At 38.0% G+C, this 23,865-nt stretch overlaps 1 protein-coding gene across 1 annotated transcript; it reads right to left on the bottom strand.

Annotated features, from left to right (window-relative positions):
- Window positions 1-10,668: 10,668 nt before the first annotated feature.
- Window positions 10,669-23,587, bottom strand: LOC126974809 (uncharacterized protein DDB_G0287625-like). The gene has a single exon (XM_050822493.1). The coding sequence runs from the start codon at window positions 23,386-23,388 to the stop codon at window positions 21,601-21,603; it is 1,788 nt and encodes a 595-aa protein (XP_050678450.1). The 5' UTR covers window positions 23,389-23,587; the 3' UTR covers window positions 10,669-21,600.
- Window positions 23,588-23,865: the final 278 nt, after the last annotated feature.

The raw sequence follows: 23,865 nt of genomic DNA, 5'->3' as shown, positions 1-23,865 counted from the left end.
CATGAGTTGACGTTTTTAGTACATCAATAGTCGGTATTGCTTATTACTAAAATCGGCAATGCATTATAAATCATAATAAAAAAAGACGTGTGGCACTCGAGGACTACCGCGGTAAAGCCCTGCAGTATTTTTTTTTGATAAAATTAATTTAAAAAAAAAGCAAACGGGAAGTGAGTAAAATTTCACTAGCAAGATTTTGATTACAGACAGACAACGGGACAGGTGAAACTAAGCTTGTCATAATAATAAAAATTAAAAAAACGTGATAAAAAAAAATTAAAATTAAAATACTAGAACCTAGGACATTCTGCACAAAAAGCATACGTGATAACCGCTGTTCCACGGAAACTGTAATGACCGTGCCGAAATATCTATATACATCTAGTAAGTAAGTGTTAGGTTATTTTCGTTACGGAATTTCAGGATTAGGTTTCCACGCTCAAGGCCCGCGATAGAAGCTATGTAATAGCTTAAAATAAAATGAAAGCGTCAAAGGAAGTCAAAGTCATTGCTCCTCTTTTTGTACTCTTACTGACACGCGAAGTAAATACACTCGCGGCATCTATTTGGATCCATGTCTGTGAGGTTATACTAAACCCAGCGAGACGAATCAAAGTTTCCATCATGAAAGCGTTTAAACCAAAATCGCACGATGCATTAATTAGCAGTCCCCTCTCCAAACGCAACATATCCATGATATCGCGTAGCTGTACTCGACGGCGATCTCGACGTCGCGGTCGACCTAGCCTTGAATTCGACGTCGAGCCTAGCGCTGTTAAAATTCGTATTCACAAACGCATGTCATCTCGACGTGGAACTGGAGGCTGTGCAGTTCGTCGCTGTTCTCTAAGGCGAGTTAGGGATTGACTAAACTTATTGTCGGTAAAAAAAACATTACAAACAATTATCAAAATGTTTTTAAGGAAATTAAATTAAAACTATTATATTAATATTTTTTTATACCTAAATGGTTTAATAAATAACATACTTGCAGTTCTAGGTATAGGAGAAATGTCTACATCATTTTTATATAAATATTTTTAATAAATGTTGCCAGGGCCGGATTTATATTAATACCGCCCCTGGGCACCGGAAAAAAATCCGCCCCAATACTGGCATTTTACATAAACTTATAGTTTATATAATTTATTTTTCAAAAATAAAATAACTAATTAATTGCAGAATCATTATTATATGTTATATATTCTAAAAACGTGAATAAATATTTGTTTTTTTTAAATAATTATTAATTTGGCACTAAGGGTGACTCATAATTATACATAACACGAGTTATGTTCGGACGATCATAAAAGGTCTTTTTAAAAATTATTATTTATTACACAAATAATTAATTACAACAAGTCTAGAGCGAAAGTGAACAATAAAAATATTAAATTATAGACAATCGAAGTTCAGCGTCAGCTGTCTATTCACTTTTTCAACCTGCAACTTAGCTCTTTCACACCGACGGGGCCCCGGTAACGCACGTCTGACTTTTTTTAAACAGTAATAATTAATTATACTGAGCAATCTCGATAAGACTAAAACTTTACTACTGCCCCTAGTGTAGATCCACCGCTGAATGTTGCAGAATGTCACCGTACACTTGCTCCATATCTCAAAAAAAAGTAATGTCGCTTGTAGTATACAAAAAAAAATTGTTTGGACCGCTTGTTCTATTGTAGAATTACGTACATTATAAAATCTGTTTCTGCCGCGTTCAAAAATCACTCGAATCCATTCTTCATGTCTAAGTTGAATAATAAAAACAACTGAAAGTCGATAATCGAATGTTGCACATTTTTTAAGGCGACACTAAATGCCGGCGACCTTGAGCGATATGAGTTCACGACTCCTATGTAACAAAGCCAATATTTTCAAAATTCTTGGGTCGAAAATGTAACATTTTAACAGGCGCAAACTGCTTAATTGTTTACAATCCTCATTATTGATTACTAATCTGAATAAATGTACCTACATAAAAAAGTAAAATCTATAAGAAAAACTTTTATGATAGTAGTATACTAAACAGATGCATGATGCCGAGAAAAAACTTGTTTAACTGCAAAGAAAACTGGTAGTTCATAATAGCTCTGGAGTGTTAACTTGAACCAACAATAAGTATTACAACCTACAAGTAAGACTTAAGGGCATGTGTAACAGGATAAAGTAGTGTTCCTAGCTCCAAATCCTATATTTTCACCACAAAACTTGTTAAAAATACCTTGTTTGCATGTTTTCTGTTTACCCTTCGCCTTAAAAGAAGAACTACATAATACCATGTGAAAAAAGTTTCACTTAAAATTTCAATACATGAAAGTTTATAAAAAGGCAAATTCATAATTAAACCCCTATTATGAATGTTCCTCTGTCCTTTGTCGACGATAGCTGTCGTTGCGTATTTCAAGGTACAGGAAATCAGTCAGTACCGCAATCGTCAACATTTGGCCCAGCAATTTGTGAACAAGTTGATTGTGATTGTGTTGATTTTTGCTGTTATTGTGAGTAGTCGTTGATTTCAATTTTGGGGTCATAGATTTGAATTATATCAATTCATTTCAATATTCAAAGATATCGACGAAAATGTTTTGAACCCCTGAAGCTTTGTTTACATTCTTTATCTTATCTAGTTGGCCTTACTATACTTTAAAATACATACCACGGCTTGTCTTCTTACTATATTTGCGATGTATCGCCCTCGTCTGGTCGCGGGAAGAAGAACGCTTCCTGGAATGACTTCATCGCCCGTCTACAATTTATATAAGTATCAGTAAATCCCTAGTAGAATACATTTCAGACGTCCACTCTTGCACAAAGGCCTCCCCAAAGATCTCCACGACAATCAGTCCTGCACAGCCCTCGTCCAACCTATTCCAGTGATCTTGACCAGATCTTCGGTCCAACTTGTCTAGCACTACGTCTTCGAGTAGGTGGTCTCCATCCGAGGATTTTACTGCCCCAACGGCCATCTGTCCGTCAAGCTATGTGCCCTGCCCACTGCCACTTCAGGTTCGCAATAAACTGGTCTACATCGGTCCTCCTACATATCTACTCATTTCTAATTCGGTCTCCCAGGGAAACTCCGAGCATAGCACTCTCCATTGCCCTCTGATCAACCATGAGCTTTCTCTGACCACGATCAGCGTCCGTATGTCTGTAGTATGGTGTTTTAGTCATATCACGGCAATAAAAAAAGGAGTATATTTTTAACTAGCGGGTTTTTTCTTTGTACAGGATGTCGGATGGCCCTATTCTTATTTCTGTTTAAAGGGCACCGTAGCTGATGATATAACTGGGCTAAAATTTCTTCTAACCAAAACACAATAATGTTTGCACATTACTGCTTTGCGATGGAAAAAGGCGCCACTGTCATTCCCACCCATCCTTTGAAAAAAATCCTTCCACAAATAACTTATGTTATATCATGCAATTACATAACATTATGCAATTAATGTAAATAGTATCTGAAGACGAAGGTTTTCAACCAGTGTGGACTTACGGTACGCAGACGTGGTTCCTAACTATGGGCCTGATGAGAAAGCTCATGGTCGCTCAGAGAGCAATGGAGGGGCTCGGAGTTTCCCTGCGCGATCGAATCAGAAATGAGAGGGATGGACGTGATGGGGCAGTAAGTACTCGACTCGCGACCACTTGTTGAGAGATGCAGTGTACAAACACTGACCCCCACAAGATGGCCGACGATCTGGTGTTAGATCGCCGAAATACGTTGCATGACGGTAGCGCTGGGGATCTTTGGGGGAGGCCTTTGTCCAGCAGTGGACGTCTTCCAGCTGATGATGATGCTATTAATAATTACTAATTATAGAACTTAAAGGTATTTACTTACAGGCGGGTAGCCCGAGTTGACAGCTGAAATAAAAATAAATAAAACGCAAATCCTAACAACCATCGCGAATATTTCCAACACACTGAAAAATCTTTAATTGGTTTGTTTAAAGCGGACCAATTTCGAGGAATCTCGATACCGATAAGGCTGTGTTACTATTAGTTTAATACATGGTCGTAAAATAACCGTCGTATAAAACGAGTTTTTATAGGGTTCCGTATCTTGAAATGAATTGGAACTCTTATAGAATTACGGCCGTTTTCAATAACCAATCTACCCTTAGTTTAACTTACGGCCGACCAATATTCAGTCTATCTCCTACTTGATATAAAAATCGTAACTATCGTTGACTTTTCCGTCCCAGTAAACTTATCGACGGTAACTCACCTTGTGGTAACAATGGGACGACGTATAGCTTAGCAGCGATAGAAGTTTGTATGGAAATTGCAATTCACGCGTCCCAATATAAGGCGATAAGAATGAATCGGGTATATTGGGCAGCTTCAGATTATTGACAGCTAATTACTGACAGTAGAAGGTAGTAATTAGTGTCTATCTGTAGATAGTTAATTGGGAACGGCCGTAACGGATACACTGTCACCGTTGAATGACAAGATCTTATCTATCCAATGTTATGTCCAATAGTCCAATGCTATATGTCAATAGGTTATTGAAATGTAAGTAAGCGTAAAATCATAGATTTGTCTACGTCTAGTAAGTTTAACTAAGGATAGATAGGTTATTGAAAACGGCCGTTACTTGGCGGTCTGTATGAGCAGAAATATTTTTTCTGCGGAACGCGGTTACGTATAAAGTAAACATTATCTGTACTATTAAATAGATAACCGTTTTTAGGGTTTCTTAGCCAAATGGCATAAACGGAATCCTTATAGTCATGTCTGTCTGTCTGTCCGTCCGTATGTCACAGCCAATTTTTTCTGAAACTATAAGAACTGTACCGTTGAAACTTGGTAAGTAGATGTATTCTGTGAACTGCATTAGGATTTTCACATAAAAATAGTTTAAACAATAAATTTTGGGGGTTCCCCATACTTAGAACTGAAACTAAAAAAAATATTTCATGGGTATCTATGGATAGGTCTTCAAAAATGATATTGAGGTTTCTATTATCATTTTTTTTTTCAAAACTGAATAGTTTGCGCGAGAGACACTTCCAAAGTGGTACAATGTGTCCCCCCCTCCCCCCTACAACTTCTAAAATAAGAGAATAATAAAAATTAAAAAATATATGATGTACATTACCATGAAAACTTCCACCGAAAATTGTTTTAAACGAGATCAATCGTAAACCTACTTTTATATTATGTTACTTGCTCCTACGGAACCCTTCATGGGCGAATCTGACTCGCACTTGGCGTTTTTTTTCTTGGGTAAACTGCGAAAACGACTGAACCTATACATATATATTTCAGGTATATATATTTAAATATTTATTTATTAACACGGCTTTACTCACGTTTTATCGGTGTGGGTACGGACTCGTTTTGGACAATTCTGAGGTACTACAACAGGGTGAGTGTGGTGGGTTCGCGATAACGTCCCACCTCTTACTGCGGACTTGGGCTCGTAGTGTTCAGCTAGACAGGGCGGGAAGAGCGGGGTGCGCCGGTGATGACGAGCACTATTGGTGTCCATGTGTGCAAAAAATGTACTCACAATGTCCACTACATGATCATTGGCACAATGGGTTGTATTTCGAGACGCGTTTTGTAACACAGGTTTCCATGATAGTGGCAGAGCCCAACCCTTGTCTCTATTCAAATTAGGTCGATGGTCAATTTCTATGGCTTCTAGCAGCTTGCGAGACACAAAGTTTTTATTGCGAACTATCTATATATACTATTGAACCTAATATAATGTGACGTGTCCGAGTTTAGGGCGTGCTCTGCCACTACCGAGGTATTGCTATCTAACTTACGTTTTAGGCCTTTGATCGTGTATGGCACAAGGCGCTCCTCGCAAAACTTCCATCATTTGGGCTTCCCGAGAGCTTATGCAAGTGGACCTCCAGCTTCCTCACTGGGCGCAGCATACAGGTCAATGTCGACGGTTATTGCTCGAATCCCAAGCCCGTGAACGCTGGAGTGCCCCAAGGCTGTGTGCTATCTCCCACACTGTTTCTTTTGCATATCAATGATATGTTGGACACCGCCAACATGCATTGCTATGCAGACGACAGCACTGGTGATGCCGTATACACGGGCCATGCAGGTCTCTCTCGGGAAAACGTCGACCAGTGCCGGGTGAAACTTGTGTCTTCTATCGAGTCCACTCTCGAGGAGGTCGCGGAATGGGGTAAGTTGAACCTTGTCCAATTTAACCCCCAGAAGACTCAAGTTTGCGCGTTTACCACTAAAAAAACCCCATTTGCCGTATCACCGCTCTTCGAGAACACTTCCCTTAAAGCCTCGCCTAGTATCGGAATACTGGGTTTCGAAATCTCGAGCAATTGCCAATTCCGTGGCCATCTGGAGGGCAAAGCCAAACTGGCTTCAAAGAAACTGGGCGTCATAAATAGAGCACGGCAATACTTCAAGCCGGCCCACATTCTAGCGCTCTACAAAGCGCAGGTCCGGCCTCACATGGAGTATTGCTGTCATCTCTGGTCTGGCGCACCCCAGTATCAGCTCGATCCATTTGACCGCGTGCAACGCAGAGCAGCTCGAATTGTCGGGGACCCAGTACTTTGTGAACGGCTGGATCACTTGGCGTTGCGTAGAGACGTCGCTTCATTGTGTGTCTTCTACCGCATTTATCACGGGGAGTGTTCCGAAGAGCTGTTCAACCTGATTCCTGCCGCCGAATTTCACCTTCGCACGACACGCCACAAGTTACGATATCATCCCCACCATCTGGATGTGTGGCGGTCCTCCACAGTGCGGTTTTTAAGGAGCTTTCTTCCTCGTACCACGAAGCTGTGGAATGAGCTTCCTTGTGCGGTGTTTCCGGGACGATACGACATGGGTACCTTCAAGAAAAGCGCGTACACCTTCCTTAAAGGCCGGCAACGCTCTTGTGATTCCTCTGGTGTTGCAGGAGAGTGTGGGCGGCGGTGATCACTTAACACCAGGTGACCCGTACGCTCGTTTGTCCTCCTATTCCATAAAAAAAAAAAAAAAAAACTTACGTACACTGCGGATGTGCTCGGTGAGTCTGGTTTTTATGTTGTATGTATGTATCCCCCTGCCCTGTCCAGCCGCGCACTACAAGCCCAAGTCCGCAGTAAGAGGTGGGACATTATCTCGAACCCACCACACTCACCCTGATTAAGGACCTCCGAATGGTCCGAAACTAGTCGGTACCGACACCAATTACCCGTGGATAAAGCCGTATTAATATATTATTTAAAAATGACTCACGAAAGTTTTAATAATTAAATTTTAATATTTATTTCATTTAACGACAGACCGACTGGAAAGGAAGAAACAATAATGACAGTTCATGGTGAAGATCATGTTTGCAAACGAAATTAAGAAGACCAATGGTCTCGTTCCAGCTTTTGGCAGTCAACGACTCCTGAAGATGCCTCGTGTAGAGGCGAAACACGTGCCGACGTGATTTTTTGTGAAGATTGGCGAAATAAGCACTTAATATCTTTATTTTTAAAACGAAATTAAATTTAAATACAATGTTTCGCGTCCTTGCTAACTAACTACTATAAAATAAGGAGTTCCCTCGTAAGGTGACAATCATAACTGCAGCAGTAGTTCGTAGTAAAATCGTGATTAGATATCAAAACTAAACTTAGTTAATAAATTTCGTGCATATTGTCGTTGTAACTGAACTCTTAAACGGCTGGACCGATTTTAATGAAACCTTCTGTGTGTCTTGAGGTGGATTCGAGAATGAATTAGATTCACAATTGAACTACCTCCTAAACGGATGGACCGATTTTGATGAATTTTTTGTGTGTTCCAGTGAATTTGAGATTAGTTTAGATTCTCAATTTCGTCCATATAATAAAATTCTTCTGCTCATGTGTATGTTAGTAAACTCCTCCTAACGGCTGGGCCGACTTTTCAAATTTAAGACGTGTGTACAGGACAACGTCTGTCGGGTCCACTAGTTTATAATATCATATTATTGCATTGCCACCGAAGCCATGGAGGTGTACAAAATTTTAGCTCAATCAGATATCGGGAAGTGTTATAAATGATACTAACAATATTTAAATTTAAATACTTACATAGTTACATACAAACCAACAGACAAACAAGTATTAAGTCAAATCTTGCAATAATAATAAAATGGTGAAAACATGATGTAATCTCTTCCCATAACAAAAGTGATCATACAATTTACCAGTGGAGGCTCCTTTGCACAGGAAACCGGCTAGATCATGGGTACCACAACGGCGCCTATTTCTGCCGTGAATCATTTATGTGAATACAATACTGTGTTTCGGTCTGAAGAGCGCCGTAGCTAGTGAAATTAATTAACATCTTATATAGCAAGGTGACGGGCGGAATTGTAGTGCCGCTCAGAATTTTTGGGTTTTTCAAGAATCCTGAGCGGCACTGCATTGTAATAGGTAGGGAGTATCAATTACCATCAACTGAACGTCCTGTTCGTCTCGTCTCTTATTTTCGTAAAAATATAAATATTATCAAAATATAAACTTACTTATTGTAGTCTTTGGGATACGTAAAATATGATAATTCTTTATTTTTCTCGTATTATGGACCGACGATCTGGTCAAGATCGCCGCCCGCCGGAAAAAGTTGGATGAGGGCAGCGCAGGACCGATCGTCGTGGAAATCTTTGGGGGGAGGACTTTGTCCAGCAGTGGATGTCTTCCGGCTGATGATGATAATGATAGTATTAGGATATGTGATCCCAGTGTATTTCTTATTTCATGTAATATTATTTTTACAATTTATTACTACGCAACCCGGCATTTTAGTTTAAATTATTAGCAAATTTTAACAGAATGGCACGTCAACGTCACACATTGTTGTGGCTTGAGTGGGCCGCACTTTCCGACGACGCCTGCGGTATCTAGTTGGGGCGCGACGGACACATATCCTTATTCTAAGCATTACAATTTCCTTCTCTCCTGTTCTTGTAATGAAAATAATATGACAACGGAACTGTCAAACTGTGCATCAATCAATGTACAATCTTGACCAGATCGTCGGCCCATCTTGTCATTGCCTACACTGCCTGATTAACCTGAATTTATTTATACAGAAATAAAAATAATTATGAGTCATAGATCCAAATTAAGACTATCCTTTCTCACACGTTGGACTAAACTACACTCAGTTTAAAAACTTTTAAAACTCGGTGTAGAAATTTTTATTAAAATCAGTTCAGTAGTTTATAAATTCATCGCATACAAACAATTTGACACGAAATATTTATACATTACTAGCTGACGTTCTGTATATCTTATATATAAAATTCTCGTGTCACAATGTTCGTTCCCGTTCTCCTCCGAAACGGCTTGAACGATTCTCATCAAATTTGGTGAGCATATTGAGTAGGTCTGAGAATCGGCCAACATCTATTTTTAATACCCCTAAATGTTAAGGGTTTTTTTTTGAATTTTTTTGACATTTTTTTTAAATTTGTTGGATTATGAGTCAGCATTAAAAAATACATACAACTTCAAATTTTCACCCATCTACGATCAACAGTTACTTTTGTATCGCGATTTTAATATCGGCAATACAACGTTTGCTGGGTCAGCTAGTCTTATATATAAAATTCTCGTGTCACAATGTTAGTTACCTTACTCCTCCGAAACGGCTTTACTGTTTTTTACCAAATTTTATATAGGTCTGAGAATCGGCTACTATCTATTTTTCATCCCCCTAAATGTTAAGCATCCACCCCAAAATTTTTATTTTTTGTCAATTTTATTTTATTTTATTATTATTCAGCATTGAAAAATACATATGAATTTAAATTTTCGCCCTTCTGCGATCTACAACTATTTTTGTATCACGATTTTTATATTATTCTGTTCCATCCACCAAACCTATCGGTTGATATAGGGTTGCAAGATGGCAATCGAATACAATAATTGTAGTACGATATATTTGATACTATAGGATATACGATATATTATATATTTTTTTAATATGTTATATGGCAATACGACGTTTGCTGGGTCAGCTAGTAATAAATAAATAAAATGCTGTTTTTTATGAATTTGTAAATAATGTCATTACATCAAGAATTATTTCGTAAAATACGCTCCCTGTTGTTATAACGAAATTGTTTCACAGCAGTACTGTTAAACTCTGTATCAATAAATTATCTCATAGAAAATATGTCCATACAAAACCAATATTGGAAATAAAAATAAGTATGGGTCCCAAATCGAAATAAAAACTATCCTATCTCTCAATTTGGACTAAACAGCACTCCATGAAGTAATCCCCATTAAAATCCATTCATTAGCATAGGAGTTCACTGGAAACGAATATCAGGACACTGGGATTTATCTAATATATAAAATTCTCCTGTCATGGTGTTAAACTTTGAACTCCTCCGAAGCAGCTTGACCGATTCTCATGAAATTTTGAGTGCATATTGGGTAGGTCTGAGAATCGGACAACATCTATTATTCATCCCCATAAAAGTTAAGGGTGGTCGAATTTTTATTTTTCGATTTTTTTTTAATTTGTTTTTTTGAGTCAGCATTAAAAAATACATACAACTTCAAATTTTCACCCATCTACGAAGAACAGTTACTTTTGTATCGCGATTTTAATATCGGCAATACAACGTTTGCTGGGTCAGCTAGTATATAAATAAGATTACTATTGAATAGCCAAAATAAAACCAGCGGCGACATCAAATATATTTATTGTGGTTAAAATACTTTTTAAATAAGTCTTATAGGTACACATTTACAACCAACTACACTAATGAAATGACTATAAATTTAAATTGGAGAACATATGAGCCTTTATCTGTCTATCTGTCTTCATTCACAGAAGATGAATCGCGCGACTGTGAGATACTAGAGGCTTAAATAGGGCGTCTACACGCGCGTTAAAAAACGCGCTATCAAGACAGTTCTATCGCAAGATTCATCGCTGAATTGAGACAGGCCTTTTAGGCTCAAGTTTGCAACTTAAACAGTGCGAAAGAATCTCCGAAGTATAGAAAATTAATAGAATTAGGCTTAATTCATGTGGAAATATATTGCTTTTTAAATTGTTATAAGTTACGAATTAGGACTTCAACGCGTGTTTCGCCTACACGAGGCATGTTCAGGAACTGTTGACTAATTAACACTAATAATCATCATTAATAACATTTTAAATATGTAAAGTTAAGATTGAGATCATTTGCGTAATGTGGGTAGTCGGGACAAAGTCCGTCTAAGGCTCGGTACACATGAAAGCTCCAACTCTCCAAATAGATACCGCACAAGCTAAGAACATTAGCTTTTTTATTAATCTTGACACTCAATGGCAACTTTAAAATTTTGTAACTAATATACGCTTCGTGTTATTTATTTCAATTATGAGCAAAGATTAACAGAGCATGTGGCAACGTCACACATTGTTCGAGACCGGCTCGAGTACGCCCACTTCGGCGCAGTATCAGTTGCCGCACTTTGCGACCACGCCTGCGGTGTCTAGTTGGAGCGCAGCGGAGACCAATCCTTAATCTAAGACTACTAGTTTCGTAAGCTTGTAATTCGAAGGCTAAATGAACACAGTAGCGAGATAACAGTACAATGGCAACCGAATAAAAATCTCAATCGGGAAGTCGCAACAGTCTTTGATGTTTCTGATATGGAAAATCATAGACCAAGTATAGTAACTAGACTAAATGATAGCTTCCGTCTCACTCACACGAGAAAAGGAAAAACTTATGCGAGTCTTATGTAAAGAAATGAGATAGAGTGATTAGATTTTTTGTTTCGCCATGGTTGCTGGTTTTTTCAAGGTCAGCACACCAGGTGTGCTAAACAAACTTGACAGCACTGCTCAGAAAACTTGTGAAACGTGTGAAATATCCACTATTTATTCAACGACAGTGACAATTTGAAGTAGAATCGAAGGAAATATGGTGCGATGTTATTATGTACCTATATATATATAGGATATTATCTTGTCTCATGTTGGCAACGCCAAACCGAGGTCTAGTTACTATCCTTGGTCTATGTGAAAAATGGCGCGCATTTTTCACTGGCGCCATGTAATGGTGACAATAGAAATTCCATCTTTTTTTTGCTCGTCGTGACAGAATTATCTTGTAAGGTTATATACAGGATGTAATCGTTATGTGTGATGGCTTTTTTTAATGAAAATAAGGGACGAGACGAGCAGAACGTTCAGCTGATGGTAATACGCCCTGCCCATTACAATGCAGTGCCGCTCAGGATTCTTGAAAAACCCCAAGCATTCTGAGCGGCACTACAACTGCGCTTGTCACCTTGAGACATAAGATGCTAAGTTTCATTTGCCCAGTAATTTCCCTAGCTACGGCGCCCTTCAGACCGCAACACAGTAATGCTAACGCATTACTGTGTCATGGCAGGAAATAGGCGTCGTTGTGGTAGCCATAATCTAGCCGGTATCCTGTAAAGGAGCCTTCACTGGTAATTATTTCGTAACTATTACAGATATTAAAAAACTTTAAACTCCTACCGAAATTACGATACCTAATCAGTAAAAAGACATCAATTTCTATAATTTATATGTAAAATTATATCATTTCCACGTACCACAAAGCAGTCGAATGAGCTTCCTTGTGCGGTGTTCCCTGGTCGATACGACATGGGTACCTTAAAAAAACCCGTACACCTACCTTCAAGGCCGGCAACGCTCCAGTGATTCCTGTTGATGATTGATTAACACCGGGTGGGTGTCACGTACGCTCGTTTGTCCTCCGTTTACATAAAAAAAAACTTTTGAAAAATCAAACTGGAAATATCCCTAATTTTGATATTAAACTTTCCCAGACATTTAGTATGAGACTAGTAGAAAGATTTTAGGTTTCATTATTTTAAGTGATCTAGTACTCATAACGTAAGAGTCAGACAAAATTCAACACAAGATGTGTCAAAAGCAAAAGTGGAAATGGACTGGACACATTCTGAGGGAAAAGAAAAGAGAAATGGACAAAAACCGTTACAGAATGGTATCCAAGAGACGGGAAACGAAGGAAAGGTAGACAGATTAGAAGGTGGGGGTACGAGGAGGGGGATTTTAAAAGGATAGCAGGTCCGGAGTGGATGAGAGTAGCCGGAGACCGAATAAGGTGGAAGTCCTTAGAGGGGGCTTTTGTCGAGAGACAAATTACTAGTTAAGGAAAATTAAGTCACTAGTAATAATAAAGGCTATTTTATTTTTATTTTTAGTACTTACTGAGAAATAAATATCATGTATCAATTATCAGTACTAAGACAAAATAACCTTTTAAAATAATGAAACAAAAACCTATCCACTAATCTCATACTAAATGTATGGGGAAATTTTAATATCAAAATTTAGGATAATTCTCTAATTCATTTAGTTTAATTTTTAAAGTTTTTTTTTAATGGAAAAGGTGGACAAACGAGCATACGGGTCACCTGGTGTTAATCAATCATCAACAGGTGTCACTGGAGCGTTGCCGACATTGAAGAAAGATGTATGCGCTTTTTTTAAGGTAGCCATGTCGTATCGTCCCGCACACCGCACAAGGAAGCTCATTCCACAGCTTTGTAGTACGTGGAAGAAAGCTCCTTGAAAACCTCACTGTGGAGGACCGCCACACATCCAGATGATGGGAATGATGTCATTTTACATATATATTTTCAATTTTCTGAGTGGGTAACGTTCTTTCGATATCAGTTCAAAGTTTTTTGATATCTGTAATAGTTACGGAGTAATCACAATCACTTAACGACTACACCTTGTATATAAATATGACTAGGTTTCGATCCCTGTGGCAATGCGTGCGATTTATGCCACGTACAACTTTCTACAAAGAGGTCACAAACATTCACAATGAACAAACAATATGACCTGTCAATGTCAAAAGTGACATTTCAAAAGATGGCGTATGTGCCAGTTGCGATATACTTCTCTCGGATTCTTTCGCACTAAGCTAACTACAAATAAACGACCACAGTATAATGAAATACAGTTTCTAAGTAATTTAAAATCTGTAGCAGACAGTAAAAATCACATTCCCTATAAACCTTTACTCTGTGTGCTATTCAGGCGTTATATTGACTCGCCTAGTATTAATAAGGCCTATATGATATATTTTGACAGCAACTTTTTACACTTAAGGCCGCTATCCCAACAAATCGCCAAAATAGCGCATATTTGAAACCTTTTTTTGACGGTTTATATAAAGCTTATATTTTTATAAAAAATAATGACGAATATGAGAAGAAAATTCATTGTTTCTTTATATTTCTATTATTATAGACAGTGCGAAAGTAAATCACCAAACTTCCCCTAACTTTTACAGTTGGTGCCATGCTGATCATGCAATCTAGATAAAAATTGTACGATTTTTTTTTAATTGTACACTAATACTACTTAACATAGTAAATTGTATTATGTTTGTAATAAATTAAAAATGCTTCTAATTCTTAACTAAAACAATGGCGATCTTGTGCGAGAGAGGTAACCTAACTCCGCTCGAGGTCTCAAGGGCGTTGGCTCGGTCCCCAGCCTTAAGTAATAAAGTTGCTTTTGCGATCAACCTTACAAAATCGAGTGTGCCGTATGGCACACTATTCCCTCACCGAGTTTTGAACCTTATTTTGCTTGTACGATGTTTTTTTTTCCTATAAATTTATCAACCAATGAAATCCGAGAGAGATAAAAATTCGTTTCGATGTTTGGCAATTAACATGCTTGAAAATTTTACAAAAACTACGATTTCATTTAACAGTGAAACTTTTAAAAGATATCATATAATCATAATATTGTAGCAATTAAATAAGCTTGAAATATCATATCGCTGCGCAAGCTAAGACGTTAACAAACTGCTTTTCTTTAAACTGTGGCCTTACGTGATACTTATTCTATACACAGACAAATCACACTTACAATTCGTTCTTGGTACGGACTCGAATTTCTTGTGCAAATGTATTAATGCTGGGATCACTAGATAGGTTATTGTATTGAACAGGATTATACGCTATTCTTCAATATATTTTGAAGTTTGATCCTTAGATAATTAATACGACTAGATACAGCCTGTTATGCCTACGCGTGATAACAGGCCCTGTTACTTTGTATTAGTGTGCGTGCGTTGCTGAAAATAGAGGCTAACAGTTCACCGCAATTTAATTTTCGTTGCGTTCCTAACTTTTGAGTATATCTAGACGTATTAATTATCTTAGGTTTTTAATAATTTATATTTCGCCGACGTATAATAAGGATGTACAGGCATTGAGGTGTTACATCGTAAATTGCTTAGGTAATTTATACGCCTAAATAGTCTCTTGCTGTTCGACAACCGATAAAAAACAGGCCAGGAATAATACTTTAGTGTGCGTGACAAACTGTGTCTTACACTCGCAATTTGAATGACGGATAGAGGGTAGTTCGAAAATTTTTAGATGTTTTCACTGCTGTCATCTACCTAGACGTATAAATGATCTAAGGTTTTATCATCTCATTATTTGTATGAAGCTATAGTCCGACAACTTACGGGTTACGTCAGTCTCACACGTTGCAATTCCCCGCAACTCCACCCGCTACCCGCTGACATCTTAGTACCCCGTCCCGGCGACCGTCTGACACCTTGTGGGACGGTCGCGCACGCAGTTGTCGGACTATAGTCGGCTAATTGACAATTGTGCATTGAATTTTAAAAGGCAATAAATTAAATTTTATTCACTAAATAAAAAATAAGTAGCTACAAACCATCTGGGATAAATTTCGCATCGAATGGTGGTAGTTTCATTTCGAAACGATCTGTGGTTTGGGCGTGATCGAGCCTCAAACAAAGACCATTTTCATTATGCATATAAAGTACTACAACAATTTGGTTAAATGAGATGTCACTGTTTTTTTTCTACATTCTGGGCCATGTTTCAAAAAGGAATTAAAAATTTTTCTTTGTTTATTGTGTATCTAATAATTTATTTCATCAGCCTCTTGCCTGTGGCTTTATTTTAGCTATATTTTTCAAAACTACCTCCATCTTTAAGTTGTATCATGAATGTTGAGTTAGCCTATAAATGGAATGTACAACATTATTATAAAAGAATATTTAAATATGTCCTGTTTAGATTAAGATTGGCTTCCTAATAAATAAGTTACAATATACGTAGAAGTATTAACTAATGTCGTAAAAAAAACAATTTTTAGCCCACTTGACCGTATGAGCACCGTACCGTAAGCGGATTGTTAGTGTGACTAACTGTTGCTGTACTTAATCTGTGGCATTGAATGCGTACAATGGGCCCGCTAAACGGGGGAAATGTTAAACTTACGAGATGAAGACCTTACACATACTATGATCCAACTAACATCAAAGATTCACTGCCCACAGCGCCGTAAACCATCGGTATTTCATACTTAGATGACTAAAGATACAAGTTGGGTGATATAAATTGAATTTCTATCCAAAATTTACGAACCCGAGAGATACGGGTTCAGGTACCGCATCGTTCATAAATTTTGGTTACAATTTTAATTTTGTACAATTGATCCGAGAAGTGAGGGATAACACTTGATAAAAAAAAAGGTGTGTGCGTACGCAAGAAGTTATACTTCTTTGGCCTAACGAAGCAAAAATCATTAAAATGATCGTGCTATTCTACGTGTTTAGAAAGAACTATTTTGTGAAAATCTTGCAAAATGAATACGGCTGTATGGGCTTGAACCCTTTGCCTGTCCTAATAATGGACGAAGAATCCAAAAAAAAAGACACAAACGTCATAACATTTTATGAACCACCCTGTTACTTTTGTGTTACAGTGATGATTTCACTCTCATCATTATTTTTTCATAACGCGCCTAAAGAAGTATAACTTCAAAAAGAAATATGGGCCACAAGTAAACGTGTTTTATTAAATGTTTAAAGTGGTCTAAGCAATATATAATATATAAATAAACACTTTGTCTTATTAAACGCAGTGTTAATTACTAAAAGTTTAAAACTTTTTGTCTCCAGTACAGAATTACATGACAGGGTGAAGTCATTTTAAACTTTATGTAACTTTACACTGCGATTATTATTATGACAGCTATAGTTTAAAATAATTATTTTTTCATAAATGTTAATACCGCTACGGCCTCAAAAATAAGCTTGGTATAAAGTTATACTCGAGAATAAACCAAGAATATGCAAAATGTTGACTAACGGCCGTTCCCAATATTCAGTCTATCTCCGGTTGTCGCCTACTTGAGATATAAATCGTAACTATTATTGGCTTTTGTCCCAATAAACTTATCGACGTATAGCTTACCAGCGATAGAAGTTTGTATGGAAATTACAATTCACGCGTCCCAATATATGGCTATAAGAATGACTTATCGGGTAAATTGGGACGGCTTCAGATTATTGACAGCTAATTACTGACAGTAGAAGGTAGTAACTTATCTCTATCTGTAGATAGTATATTGGAAACGGCCGTATATCACTGACAACGCAGTCAATACATTGATAATTCTGAAGTTTTCCGTGAGTCAGGCAGCCTTGCAAATAAACGCGGGAAACGTTATACGGCCGAATAAACCATTCATAAGATACATAATAGCTTTAAGGGTAAATAAACACTTTTATAATAAAGCTCAGGCATTATCTATAAATAAAATTTTTATGTTTTAATAAAAAAATGGCTTTGTCGTAAATCCTACTACTCCACAGCTGAATATCTAAGTCATCCGACAGCCCGGGACTAGATTATGATTGTTTTATAGCAATGACAATACAATATTGTATATTTGATTAAAAAGAGCGCAAAAAAACAATGCTGAGCGCCATTTGTTTCCGAAGCGATAGTACTGTCTAGTATTTTAGAAATTACATCAAAAAGAATTCTAAAGAAATCAATTTTGAGAAAATAAATGCCTTTTATGCCTTTAAGCAAAATGTCTATTTGTAAACATGTTCCATATTCATGGTTTATTCTTAGGTTTAAGACAGTTAGTCTTTAGAGAGGTATCAACAAACTTAGAAATTAGATTCTGTTTAGAAATTAATGATTTTGAACTTTATAATATGTGTAAATATAAACAATTTGTTGTGTTTTTAAAGTGATAACCCTCACTTTTAGGATTAATACAGAAATAAAATTTGAAAAACAAAATTTTATGAACGATGCGGGACACGAACCCACGACCTGTGGCGTTCGTTTGAGTGACTTATCGTCATAAAATCTTGTATGCTTTGTTCAACTTCAATTTTTTGAATTTGAATAATATCACTGATTTTCAGCTTGTTGGGAATTTATGTAACTTCACTCTCATTTTTTGGTCTAAATTGACCGGACCATAATAGTTCTCTAGTTACTGCTGTTGTGTCGCTATAAAAGTACTGCCAGAAAAATACTTTTTTTACGACCCCATATTACTTCATTGGCAACACAACAGTTTGACGTCAATCTTATAATACAGAAAAAATCAATCGTAGTCTATTCATTAATAATTATATCCTAGTGATGCTTGTTTTGCGCACCGTACCGAAGCGACGGATGTGACGTCATCGACGTCAGGTCCACAGATAATGTAATCGTCAATCGTTTACTCAAGATTTTACCATTTTCACGTCTTCTTCCATTGACTTATCACAATGACTTTGCAGTGCTTTTATGTAGTTTTATTAATTAAACCTTATGTCAAGGTGATAAGGTATAATTTGCAACAATAAATGATTATGTGGCTGCGAATAGTTTTCTTTGAAGTTATGTATTGAATAGAGTATCTGAGAATTAATGAGCGATGGTTTAGACACTGTGGGCCGAATTACACTATTAATTAAATATTATATTTATATATATAATATATAAAAACACCGACTTGACCAATATAAGAAGAATCAGTTAATTTAAACACATACCGTTTTGAAACTACCAAAATATGGAGCCTTTTGTTAAATTCCTAGAGGAAACTTCTAGAAAAATGCCAAAACTTTTTTATATATGTAAAAGATCTAGATAACATCGACTTGAACATAGCGGTGGCAAAAAAGCAGGGTCGACTTAAATAAATATTAAAAGTATTTTTATTACTTCATAATTAAGGGTCCAATTATTGTATATTTACCCCATAACTTCGGTAGTCAAAAAATGGCAGACTACATTTGCGAATATTATATTGTTGTACATATAAAACAAATAAACAATAAAATAAAATTATCAACTACAAATAACTACAGATCAAATACATTTAAGCAGTAATCCTATTATCGTTTCATTAGTACCGGTTCGAAGTGCGAGCGCAAGTGATATTGTTACGAGGCAGAAAGCTAATGGATTCGAAGAGGGAGGGTAAGAGGTAGCAATATTGGTCACTAAGATCGTAAGCTAGTGATCTCGATTTTCTTTATGAAAATAAGGGACGAGACGAGCAGGACGTTCAGCTGATGATAATTGTATCGATTATCATCCCTGCCCATTACAATGCAGTGCCGTTCAGGATTCTTGCAAAACCCAAAAATTCTGAGCGGCACTACAATTGCGCTCGTCACCTTGAGACATAAGATGTCAAGTCTCATTTTCCTAGTAATTTCACTAGCTACGGCGCCCTTCAGGCAAAGTTTACACATCACTACTTCACGGCAGAAATAGGCGCCGGTGTGGTACCCATTACCTAGCCGACATCCTGTGCAAAGGAGCCTCCCACTGGTACGACCTGATACGACCTGCCCATCACAATGCAGTGCCGCTCCGATTTCTTGAAAAAACAAAAAATTCTGAGCGGCACTACAACTGCGCACGTCACCTTGAGACATAAGATGTTAGGTCTCATTTGCCCAGTAATTTCACTAGCTCCGAAACATTAGCACAAGTTATGTTTGCACATTACTGCTTCACGGCAGAAATGGGCGCCAACAATAAGTGATATCACATAGGGCATATTTGACTTATATTGGGCAGGAAGGGCGAAAGACACTAATATCAGTTTCTATCGGAGGTTAGCATTTAAAAAAAACGCTTCTTTGGTTTTGCCATGCAATATTATTAACGGCTCGCTCTCCGAACCGATATTGAACGATTTACCTTAATCTAAGTTTTACAAACATGTAAGATCCGAAGTTATATAATCACATCGATCGAAACATATTTGAGCTGTTAATATATAAACTAACTAGCTATTTTCCTGGCTTCGTCCGTGTAACAGTTACCGCTCAAGAAAGGTGCTCTATTGAGAGTAAGAAACCCAATTAAATATCGCTCATCAAACCCAATTAAACACATGTTTCATATATGAATTTGAATATAAATTTACGAAAAATCAAAGTCTTCTACAATAGATTATTATTAATAATACACCTTTCCTTCAACAAAAAGTTGAAAAAAAAAGTTATATTGAAATATAAATGAAAATAATTACCTATATTAATTAGTTTTATATGTTTTTGCAAGAAATTTTATATGTTCTTTCTAAAAAACTAAACACTGACGAAATTAACGATGAAAAGAATTCCTAACATTATTTCACGTTGGGCAATTCAGGATGTATGAATATGATTGTGAATTTTCTTGAGGTAATTTTTTGACATGAATATTTTCAGAGACATATATACGTTTTTTTTTTAACGATATAACGATGATTAAATTATCGGATTTTTACTATTTTGATGAAAATGACAGTATTTAAAAATTTACACTATCGAGAACGGTATTGTACACGCCAAAAGCCGAGCCATATAGCTAACGACTAAAACTACTTCAGTGCATATATATACCTTATTATATTAGAAAAAAAAACAGCTCAAATAATAATGTGACTAAATAATTATTTGTACTCAGTATGAAAAAAAAAATCAGTTGCCACTGAGTATAAAACTATTGTTGAGTAACTTAACCGAATTAAATTAATTAAAAAACAATTTTAGTATCTGATACTATACGTTTAAAATATACAAAGGTCTATATACGAGTAAGCCGGAATAAATTATAGTAAACAGACTCGAAACTTCCACGGACCAGTAGAAAAAAGAAGGACTCCGCGCCGTGATATTAGCAAGTGAAGCACCTAGTGTGAGTGCGGTTAAGGGGGATACCAGTTACACAATTTTTTCTCCCTTAAATAATCATATATCCACAAATACTTTTATAGTATTGTTTTTACACTTTTTCACAACGCACGACGGCATTTTAAGATATTTTATTGCGACGGTAACTGATCTGTCACAGACGATGGCAAATCTCATAATGGCGGCCGATCGGCTTATATTAATGTGTTTGCGTGGGGCTATGTACCGGCTTGCTATGGTGCCTCGTTGATATGTAAGGTGTCCTTTTTTTACTCGTCCATGGAAATTTCTAGAATCTTTGCATTTTTGAACTCAAATATCACAAGGTAAAACGCGAAAATCCCACAGCATTTTACTGTAAAAAGTGATGCCCTGCTTATATTTATAAAAGTAACTTAAACATGACAGCTGGAAAATTATTAAAAAAAAAAAAAAAAAAACATTAACCATGCAGCCAACTTGAAATTTGCAATAAATACATCTTGCAATAATGGATTTGACGGCTTCACGGAAAAAAATTTTGTTTAAATAATTTTAAATTTTTTGACATTTGACAGATGACAGTTGACAGAACATAGAGAGCCATACATGTCAAGCGTACCGCAAACTCACTCGGGTTCCTCTAGCTTGCCGTGTTTGACTTCGCAATCGGGACGCAAGCTCTTGAAATGATCGACGCCATCCGACGTCACGGCAGTGCCTCTCACGTCTAGAAGATTTAAATACGGCGCGGCAGTCGACAGGTGAGTCATGCTGTGGTCCGTGACGTTGGTATATCCTGTGACCGACAGCACTCTCAAACTGGACCGTTCAGGCCTAGTTGGGACCGCCTGACGCCCGAAAGCGACGGGCCCATCTCTGCCCAAATGAACGAAGTTGACACCTTCGCCATCGGCGTACCCGAATCTCCTGATCGAAAAGTCTGTCACCATTCCACTCGTGTCCAAGTGTGGATCTGTTGTTAAGACACTGCGAGCTGCTCTGCATGACTCTGGGGCAACACTCAGGCACAAAACATGGTGACACGGCTCAACCAAAAAATCAATCCCCCTCAATCTCTCCTGAAATCTTAAACCGCCATTTTCATTAGGATTCTCGTAACGCCTATTCTGGTTGGGCCGATTCTCGTACGCCCTATTGACGTTGGGCCTATTCACGTTGGGCCTATTCACGTTGGGTCTATTCACGTTGGGCCTATTCACGTTTGGCCTATTCGCGTTAGGCCTATTCACGTTGGGCCTATTCACGTTGGGCCTATTCTCATCGGGCCTATTGTCGTTGGGCCTATTCACGTCAGGCCTATTCTCGCCTGGCCTATTCTCGCCTGGCCTATTCACGTCGGCCCTATTCTCATCGGGTATATTCCCGTCTGGTCTATTCTCGTTGGGCCTATTCACGTTAGGCCTATTCTGACGTATAATACATCTTATATTGATTTGAGGCCTATTTTCATTATCATGATTTTCATTGCGTCTATTCTCTGGGTTTACAGGCCTTTCGTTGGGTCCTTCGCCATTTGGCCTGTTCTCGGCATTTCCTTCCCGAATAGCACGTTCTCTCTCTTCAGCGAGGTCTTCAGCATACCTCTGAGTCATTTCACTTAGCAACCGCATCTGTTCGGCGTCAATTGGCATCCTATTCCTGATTGATACGGCAAATCTTTCCAGGATGTCGTCGTCGCCGCATACATGAATATGGTTTTCAACTGGAGCGCAGTTCACGTAGACCGGGTTCTGATTTCGGCGAAATCTGACGTAGCGATCCGCAGGGCCATCTCTAGAAGTGCTTGGACCGTCGGTGTTATTAGCTTCTGGCTGGCTGGGTTCTGCCGCATCTTGCACTGCCGCACCGCCTTTGTCAGTGTCATCGCCATCATCGTCCTGGTCATCTTCATCATCATCTTCTTCTTCTTCGCTCGAGACAAGCGTCGCGCCGAATCGCATTCGCTTAGCATCAAGTCTAGGATTTGGGGGTTGATCCTTCTTTTTGCGTCTTTCGGCCCTTTTCCGTTTCCTCTCTGCATCTGTGTCATCTTCCGAATCACCACCTTCGGCCATAGCTTCATCCTTTCCGTTCCTCGTGGGATTCGCCGATGCATTTCGTTCTTTTTCATCCGTCCCGCTACACCTACCCACCTCTTCATGTATCTTTCGCATTTCATCGGCATCAACAACATCATCGGCATCATCAGGATCATCAGGATCATCACGTCGAGAGCTTCCTGCAACAGCTACAGAGTCGTCATCGTAGCTTGCCTCCATGATATTAATTACAGCATGACGTGGCCACCTCGAAGGACCAGGCTCATTGTCGTTCATAGGCTCCGGGCTATTAGCGTCATTTCGCCGTTCATATGTCGGGTCATTTAGCTGTTCGTTGTGAGCGACATTTGCCATTCGGAATATCACGCCAGCGGCAACTCTCCGCCCATTTAGTAAATTGTCGAATCGTCGTTCGTTTTCGGATACGTCGTCAGCGTCGATTCCCGGCGGTAGATCATTATTATCTCCATTTTCATTTAGTCTATCCTCGTCGGGACGATCTTGATCCAAACAGGAGGAATCCGTACCGCGGTACGGATTGTTCGCTCTGATGGGTCTGAAAGACAAAGATTCGTCATTTAGATAACAGTATTTGAAAATTGATGAAAGCCATCGTCTAATATCAATGTCGTAAGGGCTATATTTCATACAGACTCCATGGCGGCGCCACCAGTCGCGCCCATCTGATACTAGACTCGACACACAACACTGACACAGTATCGAAAATGTACCTCAAAGAGCACTACTGTAAGTAGGAAGAGAAAAGAAAAAGGAAACAGTTATGGGTTCATCCTTTTTAGCCTTAGCTTATCATTTTTAACGGCTGTTCCC

This window comes from Leptidea sinapis, chromosome 2 (assembly GCF_905404315.1).
Source record: "Leptidea sinapis chromosome 2, ilLepSina1.1, whole genome shotgun sequence".
Taxonomy (NCBI): domain Eukaryota; kingdom Metazoa; phylum Arthropoda; class Insecta; order Lepidoptera; family Pieridae; genus Leptidea; species Leptidea sinapis.
Note: the sequence above shows the minus strand (reverse complement) of the source record. Positions and strands in the feature narration are given on the sequence as shown.